Below are 12,262 nucleotides of genomic sequence, written 5' to 3'. Positions count from 1 at the left end.
GAATTAAGAAGTAGAAAAGGTGCAACTTTCTAGGTCTTCTAATGAATACAAATGAATCAGTTTTTTAATGTAAACCTGACTATCTGCAATATATACATATCCCCTGTAGTTTCTGTATTTGTGAAGTGAATGCAAAAGATAATTTCCTGATGTCCAGCTTGCATTTATGAGTAGCTGAGGATGCATAAATCAGTAGTACCATTTGCTGTGAATCTGATGTGAGCCCCTCATTGGACTGTGCTGATTCACCTGGCCAGTGATTTACCCTCCACCTGTGGAGGTTGCCTTGCTTTAACTGTTTCATAGGCAAAAAGCTGCTGGACGTGTAGCTGGAATGTGTCCTTTCTGTAGTGACGGTTCTACACTAAACACCTGCAAACAAGGAACGGCTCTTTCAGCCCAGTCCCTGCATTTCCCGGTTATGCCATCGTGTCCTGTCTGAGCTCCCACAGTGGAGCAGGGCAGTCATAGATACTAAGGAAGCAGCAGCTTAACCTTCCAGTGATGTTTGGTGGTGGTGGCCTACTGTGTTGATACCCTTCAGGTATTACCTGTGAGTCTTACTTTGTGATGGTGTTTTTCTTAACCTGGGTTTGGTACCCTATGGTGAAATTTACTTGGAAACAAAACTGCATGGGTAGTTTTTGTGATCAGAAGGAAAAGCTGGAAGGCATGCCAAAAGAGTATTAAAAAAGGTTTAGAAACCAGAAGGCAATGGAAAAAGATTCCAGTGCTTGCCCTTCTATCTCAAAGGAGGGTTGATTAAATTATTTCTGATGGATTTTGTTGAAGACATTATCTTTTAGGAATTGGTGGCTGTAGCCTCTGTGTGGTGATGGCAGGCAAGTTGATAATGATTATGGCTTTCAAGAAGCTGTCTTGTTCCAGCAAACTAAACTTCTATGTAAGGCTAAAATTGCTAAACAAGAATAAATAGGAAAATTTCTTCTAGACTTGCAATTGCAAGACTTTTTTCTTAACCGTTTGTCCTCGGTATAAGCATAAGCTGCCATCTCAAGTAGCTGCCCTTCTGCTACCTTCCTTACTTTGTGTGTTCTTTCATAAGGTGGCATTCTCTGACATTTACTCTTTTTAAGGTATAAAGTTGAGACATCTGTGAAAAGTCTTTCACTGATCTAGTGAGAGTCCATTCTAATCTTTCAAGATGTGGTGGGCTTAAAATGTGTACCTCTTATCTACCTAATATAGTTTCATCATTTAAAGGCCTCTAATTGAGATGTACTGTCTCTTTTAATCAGTTATGCATTCTTAGACCCTGTTTGCTTGAGCAGTGTGTACAGTTCTGGACAGGGAGATGGAGAGATTTTTTTTCAAATGGAAATAATGCCTTTTCCATTTGATGCATGCTTGCTTCTCAAAGCGAGTAGTAAATTGAGAGCCTTCTGCCCCACAGCTGTCCAGCTGTGTGGTGGCCAGATAATGTAAGGATAAATTTTGGTTGCTGTGGGATGCATTAAAGCCCTTTCTCACAAACCAAAGCTTCCTTGGGAGGCTAAGGGCAGTCAGCAGTGTAATTCTGTTTTGTTACGTGGGGTATGTTCGGGTTATGGTTGTCTCAATATCATTTACAGCAGAGCCAGGTGCTAGCTGCTAAACTTTTTTTGATCCCTAACTATTTGAGTGATCTCCAGTCATCTTGGTGACTTTCCCACTAATGTTGATTGAGTTTGGTACATAAGGGGCCAAGCAAGAAAATTCTTAGTTGTAGCCTTGGGTCTATGTTTTGTGTGTGTGTGTTTGCTTAATTCTATAAAAGAAAATATTCAGGCTGCTCTCACTTCGGTAAGTGGCAGATACTGAATGCTCTTCCTCTTAGGTGTGCTGCATTTGTTCACTGTGTCTTGTCAGACAGTCATCTTACACCTGGGGACAGGACTGTGACTCTGGATTAGGGCAGCAGCAAGGAGACACTTCGGTAAATGACTTCTGGGTCTGAATAACAAGTTCAGTGACAAACTCTGCTGATCTGCCTGTGGATATTACCAGCATCTAGGTCAGACTGAGGAAGGGCAACAAGCTTCTTCCCACCTAGATCTGGAGCTGTCTTGTTCTTTGCCTTCAGCTAACACCTGTCTGTGCTCTCCTTTCTCGTCTCACAGGTAGATGCAGTGCGGGTGTACGTGAACAGCAGTTCTGAGAACCTCCAATATCCTGTCCTGTTCGTAGTTCGCCAACAGAAGGGAGTGCTGTCGTGGCAGGTCCCACTAATTTTTCGAGGCCTGTAAGTACTGGAGTCTCTTCCTTGTGATACGCTGGTCTGCCAGCTGTATCCAGCATCATTCCTCAAGTGCTTAGATCTTGCTGCATGTGTAGACTGCAGGGCTTTGTTGCCAAGTGTACTTGCTCACTGTCAGCTGAATGTAGGAAGACCGTGATTTGGTGGGTAGCCTCTTACTTGGCAGCCTGCTTTTGTCTCTTAGTTTCTCAGATGTCAACACAGAGCACCAGGAAGTGTCTGCTGGGGATCTACCAAATCACATGGTATTGTTGTCCTTTCTACAGTTGCTTATGATGTACACAAGTAGTTCTTGGGCTCTAGTTTGCAGCAGGGTTTGAACAAGCTCTCAAAAGAACACACAATCACAGAATCACTAGGTTGGAAAGGACGTCCAGGATCATCGAGTCCAACCATTCCCATCAATCACTAAACCATGCCCCTCAGCACCTCATCTATCTATTTCTTAAACAGCTTCAGGGATGGTTGATTCAACCACCTCCCTGGGCAGCCTGTGCCAGTGCCCAATGACCCTTTCCATGAAAAATTTTTTTCTGATGTCAAGCCTGAACCTCCCCCGGAGCTTGAGCCATTGGAGCTTGAGCCATTGCCCCTTGTCCTGTCCCCTGTCACTTGGGAGAAGAGGCCAGCACCCTCCTCTCTACAGCCTTCTTTCAGGTAGTTATAGAGAGCCATAAGGTCTCCCCTCAGCCTTCTCTTCTCCAGGCTAAACAACCCCAGCTCTCTCAGCCGCTCCTTGTAAGACCTGTTCTCCAGCCCCCTCACCAGCTTCGTTGCTCTTCCCTGGGCTCGCTCCAGAGCCTCAACATCCTTCTTGTGGTGAGGGGCCCAGAACTGAACACAGGATTCAAGCAGCGGTCTCACCAATGCCAAGTACAGAGGGAGAATAACCTCCCTGGACCTGCTGGTCACGCTGTTCCTGGTACAAGCCAAGATGCCATTGGCCTTCTTGGCCACCTGGGCACACTGCTGGCTCATGTTCAGTTGGCTGTCAACCAATGTCCCTAGGTCTTTCGTCTCCAGGCAGCTTTCTAGCCACTCTTCCCCTAGCCTGTAGCACTGCACAGGGTTGTTGTGCCCCAAGTGCAGGACCCGGCATTTGGCCCTAATAGCTGCATTACAGTGCACTTGGGGAATAAGGGCTCTCTTCTGTCTCTCACCCCAGGTACACCTAAGTTGAATATATTCTGAGTTGTTTTGGTGGTGTTTTCTTTGTGAAAGTGATGCTACTGTGTAGCTTCAGCAACCTCAGAGATAGTTAAGCTGCAAGTACTGAGACTTTGCAGACATTTGTGACCGTCTGAGATGCAGAGCTTCATGCTGTGATTGAAATCCTGGCACCAGGCAGCAGATGCCCTGTAGTGTCTTGCCTGGTGTAGGGGATGGTTACAGCAGCGGTTGTCACTGATCTATCTGCCTCCAGCAAATGTCAGATGTGTTAGATGTGCAGATGGCACATGCAGCCCCGATGGGAGTGAAGTGCTGGCAATGGCCAATCCCTTGTACAGACCGCAAGAGGCAACAGAGGTGGAGTTTGAGCTCTTGTTCAGAGAATGAATGGTCTTGGCCTTTCAGATTAGTATTTCAGTTAATCAAGCAGGGGAGAAATTATATTATTCTTAGAACTGCAGAATGGCTTTTTAACTGCTCTCTCTCTTCCATCTAACTTTCCCTTCCTTCCTTCCCCTGGCTGTTGTAGCTACCAGAGGACCTACAATTACCAAGAAGTGAGTCGGACCCTCTGTCCTTCTGAGCCAACACCTGAGGCAGGACCTTCCGACCAGATTATATTTGTGGACGTGGCTTCCATGGCACCATTTAATATTGCGTATGAGCTGCTAGTCACCAGGCTGGAGAACTTCCAACTTGAGTAAGCTGGGATGTGAGAACACTCATGTAATTTCTTCATGTATCTGTTATACAGGGATTTGGTCCATCTGCCTACTCTTGCCTTTTTTTTCCTTCCTATGAAAAAAAAAGAGATTTTTTTTTTTTCATAGAATCATAGCATAATTTGGGTTGGAAGGGACCTTTACAGGTCATCCAGTCCACACCGCCTGCAACGAGCAGGGACATCTTCAACTAGACCAGGCTGCTTAGAGCCCTGTCCAACCTTGACCTTGAACGTTTCCAGGGATGGGGCATCTACCACTTCTCTGGGCAACCTGTTCCAGTGTTTCACCACGCTCAGCATACAAAACTTTCTTTGTATGTTTAGTCTAAATCTCTGCTCTTTTAGTTTAAAAGCATTGCCTGTTTTCTTTTGCTCTGTGTGTATTCCAACTCTGAAAGTGTTAGAGTTCAGCATATTGACATTTCTTTTGCAGAACCAACAAAGCCTTTAACTTCACTGCCAGCCCTTCCCAGCCCCAGGTAAGGAGGAGTCCTGTGCAGTGTTGCTTGTATGTACTACCACATCCAAGTGGTCGATGTGGTCTTTTGTTAGAGATGTCAAAAACATTATGACTAGGTCATTTCCCTCTTAGGATGCAAGGAAACTTCCTTATGGTTGAGTTTTCTGTGTATGTAGTGAAGAGGCAGCAGCATCTCATCTACTCTAGAGGCATGTTTAGGTCCTTTTGCAAAGCAGTTAAGTGAACCAGACACCATGGTCAGAGCGAATGAATAGTATCTGCGGTTCAGGAAATTCTGGAAATTTATAAAGTCCAGAGGCCATTGGACAGCTACACTTCATGGGAAGTGAGATGATGTGCACCAGTGCCTTGTTCCAGTCAGCACTGGTTCAATTGCCTTAGCACGACAAGCCAAGATGCAGTCTGTACTGGAGAAAAATAAATAGGTAAATCAATAAGCTGTAAAGGTATAACAGAACTTGGACTCCTATTCCTTGCTCAAGGCAGCAGGTCAAGTTGCAAGGTGATAAATTAAATGCCTGATAAGTCTGTTCATTAGCTCAGAAGAGAGCACATGTATACAGCACATACAGCTGAGCAGCTTTATTTAGAGCACTGTAGATACTACAAGTCCTCTCTTGAATGAAAATGCTGTTGGCAGTAACTGTAGTAATACAGGATCTCATATTGCTGGGAGAGTATGTAATTTACCCAGACTGTCTGGGACTCCATTTTTGTTGTTGCTATCACTCTTAGTAACATCACTTTATTTTGTTTCCTGTTACCAGGGATCCCAACTTACTTTTTTTTCCTGTCAGATGTCTTAAGCTGGTTTGCAGATGCACACAGTATTTTATAGTATAAAAGCACAGGGAATGGTGGTGGTTCTTTATAAACCCTCATTAATCTAGTAATTTGACTGTAAAGTGTTTTGGATCTGCCCTGGAATTAACTTTGTGACTGTGCTCTGTTATTTTTCATAATTAATAATATAAGATTGGTGACTTAATTATAGGCCAGATGTAGAGAGTAGAAGGTGAGTGCTTCTTAATTGGTATCATGCTTTGTAAATCAAATTATTAAATAGTCGGGGAGAAAGGGGAGAAGAAAAAAATGGCAATTAAAAATTTAGATGAGTTTTGGAATAGCCCTAAAACAAGAAAAAGTTGAGTGTAACAACAGAAGGGGTTGTTGCCCTGAACCCCACTCATGCCTGAAGGCAGAAGGAGAAATTAGATGTGCTGGTGTAGGTCAGGAGTGTTACCTGGAGATTTTTATAGCACTCAGTCTGTACAGGAGAGAACTATAGGTCTCAATGCCTCTTATGTTAATTCTGTAGTTTGGTATAATTGCAAATTAGGTCCTCCTGAGTGACTTCCTGAAAGCTTTCCAAGGGGAGTGCACCTGAGAAATCAAGGAGCTCAGACTGCCAGCATCCTTGCTTGGCAGAGAGAAAACATGCTCAGCTGAAGAAAATGTCTTGGTGAATTTTCAGTTTGTAAGGACTTGCAGCGGGAGTGAGCACTCCCTCAGCAGTGGGAGGACCCTGCATGGAGAGGGGTGGTGGGAATAAACGCTTCAGTAGAAACGGGCAAACTTGGAAAAAGCTCTGGGTGACTTCTTGCTTGTCCCTGCCCTTCTAAGTTGAGAGCCCTACTTCCTGGGAAGGGGATGGGAGGGGAAGGTAGATAAGAGATACCTGCACCTGGCTCAATGCTATGGTTCATGTGACATAAAGGGAGCTTGCCAGCTGGGAATATCTCAGGTTATAGTTTCGAACAGGAGCTGTGGTAGCTTCCATCCCTATGGCCTTTAGCCACCAGGTGAGCATAAGAAAGGGAGGAAAGTGATTGATGTGGCAGTCCTCAGCCTTGCATCCCTCTGAGCTGGGGTGAGGTGCCCATCAGCCCCTCACAATAGCTGTGACTGTGAGGCTGAGCTTTCGGAGTCTGGGCTCCCAAGTAGGACAATGGGAGTCCTTGCAACAAGCCTGCTTGCTGGGGTGGGCACAGAAACCAGCAGCTTGCTGGGGTAGTGCATCATGCTTTTACTGGAAAAATATGCAAATAAAGATGTTGCCTGCAACGTCGTCTGCCTGAATCTGAAAAGGCCCTTGCTGGGACAGGGAAGGGCATCTCCTGACCCCACAGACTGTCATGTGAGCCTGCTCGAAGCGTGGAAGCATGAGAAGCTTGCCCTCAGAGGAAAAATAGGAATATTAGCAGATGTTAGTCTCTCCTAACTTTTTTCAGAGCTATAGTTGAATTATTTTCAAAGTTGAACTGAGAATGGAAGCCTCCATTTACACCTTGCCCTCAAAATCAAGCAAAACCAAACCCCCTAAATCACACAACTAGTCTCAGGCATTTATGTATGGAACTCTTCAGAGTTCAACTGTTTGACCTAGTACTTTCCACAGTCTGTCTTTGAGGCAACCCAGCTGAGATAAACTCTCGGATATGTTCCATATATGAAGTACAGCTAGCAGTATCGAAACCTCTGGAAATTGCTCATAGCAAGGTAAAATGGAGAAGGCTATAAAATGAAGTCACTTTAGCTTGATCAGGTGCAAAAAAGCTTAAGGGGAGCAGAAGCTGTGCTGTATCTTGCATGTTGAAGATGTCTGTGTCTAACAACATGCTGCACAAGGGGCAGAGTTTTCTGTACATATTTAACCTATGTTAAATACATATTTAACCTGTAATGTAGGGTCCTAATGTTTGAAACGTGATTTTTATGGAAGCCCTCCACATCCAAGCTCAAAGCCCCGCTTCAGCTGTGCAGGTACCTTAGGGAGGTGCTGAAGCTACAGACAGGGATAATTTCTGGACCATAACTCTCAGTGCTCTGCTTTCTTTTCAGTATTTTCTGTACAAGTTTCCTGAGGATGTTGATTCAGTCATTATTAAAGTGGTGTCTGATGCAGCCTACCCATGCTCAGTTGTCTCCGTCCAGGATATTGTGGTAAGTCCGAGCAGAGAATGGTAAGGAGCTGCCTGATGGAGTTCTGGGTCCTCCTATGAGGGGCTCTGTGCCCCAACAGAGATAAAAGCCCTAGGAAGGGCTTCACCCTGCTTTTGTGGTGGTGAAGGGGGCCCCTGAAAGAGGAATGAAAATCCTGTGGAAAGAAGGCAAAAATAGAGATCAGCATCAGAGATCGGAGTTCAAGAAGCTCATACAGTTTTTTTTTCTGGCAATTAAGTGAGGGTGTTCTTCCTCTCCATCCTGTCCATAGGGCATTTGTAAATCATGTTCCTCTTGTGAGGTTTAATGCCCTGCTGCCTTGCAACATGGATCTCTGTCTGTGGAGTGGCGTTGGATGGGTGCTGGTGACCAAGGGAGGGGACAGTGCTTGTTCCCTTGAATCTCCTCTGGCTCAAGGCAACATTGGGAAACTTCTGATTTGCAGATATGAGGTCTCTCCTCCTTTCCAATTTGATTTCTTCTCTCCACACTTACTCATCCCCTTTCTGGGGAAGGGTAGAGCAACTGTTCGTACCGTGTAGCTCATAAATGGGAAATAGCCTCGTATTTCTCCTGCTTTGCCATCTTCATGAAAGATGCAGGGACCTGTAGTGTGGGAGCAGCGAGATGGTGACAGAGGTGCTGGATGCCTTGGCTGCTGGCTCTGAAGTCTTGGCAATTGTCCTTAATACCTGAGACGTGAAGAGAGGGTCACATCAACTGCCCATATTGCTGTGTTTAAATGGTAGAAAGGCAGGAGGAGAGACTGAAAGGCAATTTTTCAACCTGACAGGTACTATGAGTAGTGGGAAACAGTAAATTAAGAGCAAGCACTTGGCATATAGTGCAGGCTGCAAAATATGTGATGCAGCCAGTGTTCAGCTGAGTGTATGCACAGCCCTGTGGGAATCGTGGAGTGATTGATCTAGCTGAATCCTCATATGGGATTAAACTGCAGCCCTTTTGTGAGAATACTGAGATCAGTGAGTGCAGGCCACAGAGTAGCTCTTCTAAATTCTGAATGGGTTCTTTCTTCATTACCTCTGTCAACATGCTTTTTCTGCTGCTCTACACTGTCTGTTCTCCTGCTGGCTCCCTACAAAATTCATTTGTATTTTGTGCACCTGATTTAACCCTTAGTCATGTCTGTTTTAGTGCCCAGTGTATGATCTGGACCATAATGTGGAATTCAATGGTGTTTACCAGTCTATGACAAAGCAAGCAGCTATAACGGTGCAGGTGAGACTGATATTTTTTTTTGCCCCAGTGTTGGGGTTTTTTTGTGTTGCTTTCGTTTTTGTTGTTGTTTTATTTTCAGTGGCTTGTCCTGTGCATCCCTACTTTTACTTTGTTAATTCTGGTGTGGCTGTGATCCTTTGTTTTTATTAGATCAGCTGATATCAGTAGAAGAAGAGATGTTACCTTTTACTACAAAATCGTGGTTGTCTTTGCTTAGGTAGGTGTATTATTGGTTGAGGCTGTTCTGTTCAAACTTTGACTCTTCTACCACCGAGTGGTCGTAGTAGGGCCTTATAATAAGCAAAGCTTAGGTAGATATTTTGCACTCATTGAAACAAGTAAATAAATGCATTAGCATTGGTTTGCTTGTACTGGGGCGCTGCTGTACTGCATACTGGTGAACTCATTATTGCTTATTGTCAGCAAGGATGCCAGGAGCATACCCAGAACAGGCAGGTTGCTGTTAAGGTTAGTGACTGCTGGCTAAGACCTAATCTCTGGGCCTTTGGAGCACTGTTTCTGCTTTGTGTTGGAGGGAGAGGCTCTTTCGCTTCTTATATACTCTGTCATCTTCCTCCCACACAGAGAAAGGACTTCCCGGGTGAGCAGTTCTTTGTTGTGTTTGTCATCAAGCCAGAGGATTATGCCTGTGGGGGTTCTGTGCCTTCGTCCATCCATGGTAAGTTGTTCTGGGAGGCAAATTTGGTTGAGGCATCTGGGTGATGGAGTAGTAGGAGACCTTTGGGATCTTCATATGAGATGACACGGAGTGGTCGTACACCTCTATCTTGTCCAGTTAACTGTAAGGAAGAGTAAAGTATAAATTTGATATTGTTGGGTAAGTTAAAAGTCTTGATTGTTCCAGCATGTGGTTGGCTAGTACAGTGCCTGGCTTGCTGGGATTATGTTCTCTTCGATGCAGTCACATGTGTCTTGGGAAATACTGGAGACATTCAGACAGAGCTGCTTGCCGATTTTTGGTTTGATTTGGTTCCCCTCCCAGCCCTTACTGCTGTATTATTCTTCTGCCTGCATGGAGGCCCAAACAGCAGTTCCTGCAGAGAGCATCTTCTCCCACAGTTACCTTGGGATCTACAGCAGCCCTGGGTTGGGGGGACAAATTAGTAATTTGGGGGGAATAATTTTACAAAAGACTTGTTCTATTGCCTTTCCCAGCAAGAAAAGAACCATCTGCTCCCTAGGCAGTAATAAAAGCAAAGCCTTCCCCACTCATGTGGTAGCTGGAACTGGAAAGGAGACAATCCTGTCCATAGAGCTGGATGGCTTCCTTGCTGTAGGAGAAGCAAGACTACAACCAACAGATATACTGGGCTCCTCTAGTGTTCCCGCATCTCCTCTGCCCCTAATTTCCCCTCCAGAATAATAATTGTAACTTCTGGGTTTTCTCTTACACTAAAACTGTCAGCAGAACTGTACTGACAGGGTGTGCTAAGGCATGCTGAAACCTAACAAGTTGCTAGAAAAGTATCCTGCATAGAAGAGGTTTTCCAGCAGAGCTTTAGCCAAAGGCAAAAATGGTGTCCCAGTATCTGTAGTGAGAGAAACTGCCCTTTGGGAACTGGATGAATAGAAGACAAGGTGCCCTCAGGGTTCAGGCATCCAGACTCCAGCAAGGTGTGGAAGGCTTAAGCAGGGATTTCTAGTCTGAAAAACAGGTTATGGACAGAAAGGGGTGACAAAAAAACCAACACATGGAAAAGGCTGTAAATTGGCAAGTCTTGGAAAGATTTAGAGCAAAACCATACACGGATTATAGTGAAAAGCCAGACCCTGGTGATTTTCCAAGTGCAGAGAACTAAGATTAGGGCCAGAGATCGCTAATGTTTGCTTGTTTTTACACATGCTGTCCGCTTTGCATCTCACAGGGAATGTTAACCGCACCTGGAACCTGCAGCGAACAAAGAACCTTCAAGTGATGATTGAGCCCTCTATTAAAAGTCAGTGTCTGTGGGCAGAGCAATGCAACTTTACAGGGGGACTTGGCATTTCTGCATAGATATGGCTGGGCTGGCAGCTCTCTTGTGGGATGGTGCAGAAAGTACCAGCAAAGGAGACATAGCCAATTGGAGCCCTGGTCCCTTCTAGGAGGTGCTGTGAGGCACAGAGTGGTCTCATGGACACACCAGCTAGCACTGGGGGTGAAGAAATTGGGGGAGACCTTGCAACAGGTTCTGGCAATTCCTCTTGAAGAAAGCAGATAGGTTTGAAGGGCTGTTTGGGGCTGGGCATTGTCACCAGGTAGCACTGAGGATGGGAGAGCTGGCTCTGAGAGGAGCTGTCTGTGCTCTGTGAGCTGACTGATACCTTCTCTTTCCTCAGAGTCTGTTTATGTCCAGGCCATGTTCTTCAGCTTCCTGAGTTTCCTCTCCTTTTACCTGGGTTCGGTGGTGGTTGCTTTTGTTCACTACATCAGGTGAGTTGGCGGGTTTTAACAAGAACAGCCTTTCTCTTTCTCCTCATCCACAGAGATGCCTCACCCTGCAGTGCTTTTGGGGCAAATAGGGCAGAAAGCATCTGAACAGAGCAGCCAAGGAAGTCCATGATTACTCAGTGGGCTCCTACTGATCATCTGCCAGAAAACCTTTCTTCTTCATGGGGATCATGGCAATGATGAAAGCCTAAGCTCCTGCCCTCTAGCTATCAGAGTGCATCTACTCCTGAGTTTCTTTACATGAGGACAGTGAGTGGCAGATGGGAATTGTGATGTGGCCAGTCTGGGATATGGGGTGCTGGAGCACCGGGGAAACAAGGTACTTCTCAGAGTGCAGGGACCAAATACTGCAATAAGTGGCAGTGACCTAAATAGGGCCTTGGATTCCCAAGAGTGCTGGTTACCTTCCTGACCCCCCCCTCCTGCCCCAGACCTTGATGCCTGGGCTTGTGTTGCAGGTAATACCTGCATCTGAGGTGAACTTGGGCACAGTTGCTATTACAGGTTATTCTGGTGAGGGGGGGAAGGCAAAACTCTTCAGTGCTCCCCCAGGGCACTCTGCTTCCTGGAGGGAACCATGAAGTTCACTTAAATAAGAGAAAGAACAGGAGAGCAGGAGGGGGACAGTAGTCTAAAGGAGAGGAAAGATTTGCCCCTGTAGGGTAGTTAACTACTAGCGCAGGATGAGAATGGGCCAGGAGGCAGATGCTCCTAAGGTGGTGGGGATGGTGGAATTTGTCCATCAGTGCTGCCTGTGTTCGCATCGACAACAGTTAAGCAAATCCTTTTCCAAAGCTTGGAGGCTTGAGAGTAGGGAAGCCCCTTCAATATTCTTCCCTGCCCTACTGGGCAAAAGTTGGCATGAGAAGAGCTGTAAAAAGCTTTCAGCCGATAGCAGGTTGGTTTGTGGGAATCATGCTTGTCACCAGCTCCTCAGACTGCACATGGCATAGAGTTTTCAGCTGCTTCAGAAGAGGTGCTTGAGTTTGATGCTCT

The 12,262-nt window shown here is 45.6% G+C and overlaps 1 protein-coding gene across 2 annotated transcripts in view; it reads left to right on the top strand.

The window, feature by feature from the left end:
• Positions 1–12,262, top strand: part of SIDT1 (SID1 transmembrane family member 1) — a 49,210-nt gene that overhangs the window by 15,735 nt on the left and 21,213 nt on the right. For both annotated transcript variants that reach the window (XM_069866620.1, XM_069866629.1), the window contains exons 2-9: positions 2,121–2,242; positions 3,957–4,127; positions 4,585–4,630; positions 7,474–7,575; positions 8,731–8,814; positions 9,400–9,493; positions 10,701–10,772; positions 11,155–11,248. In XM_069866620.1, coding sequence (XP_069722721.1) covers positions 4,066–4,127; positions 4,585–4,630; positions 7,474–7,575; positions 8,731–8,814; positions 9,400–9,493; positions 10,701–10,772; positions 11,155–11,248 — 554 coding nt within the window. In that variant the 5' untranslated portion in view covers positions 2,121–2,242; positions 3,957–4,065. The remainder of the gene's footprint in view (positions 1–2,120; positions 2,243–3,956; positions 4,128–4,584; positions 4,631–7,473; positions 7,576–8,730; positions 8,815–9,399; positions 9,494–10,700; positions 10,773–11,154; positions 11,249–12,262) is intronic.

Source organism: Phaenicophaeus curvirostris, chromosome 1 (assembly GCF_032191515.1).
Source record: "Phaenicophaeus curvirostris isolate KB17595 chromosome 1, BPBGC_Pcur_1.0, whole genome shotgun sequence".
Lineage (NCBI taxonomy): Eukaryota > Metazoa > Chordata > Aves > Cuculiformes > Cuculidae > Phaenicophaeus > Phaenicophaeus curvirostris.
The sequence above is the reverse complement of the archived record's forward strand: the minus strand, read 5'-3'. Positions and strand labels throughout refer to the sequence as shown.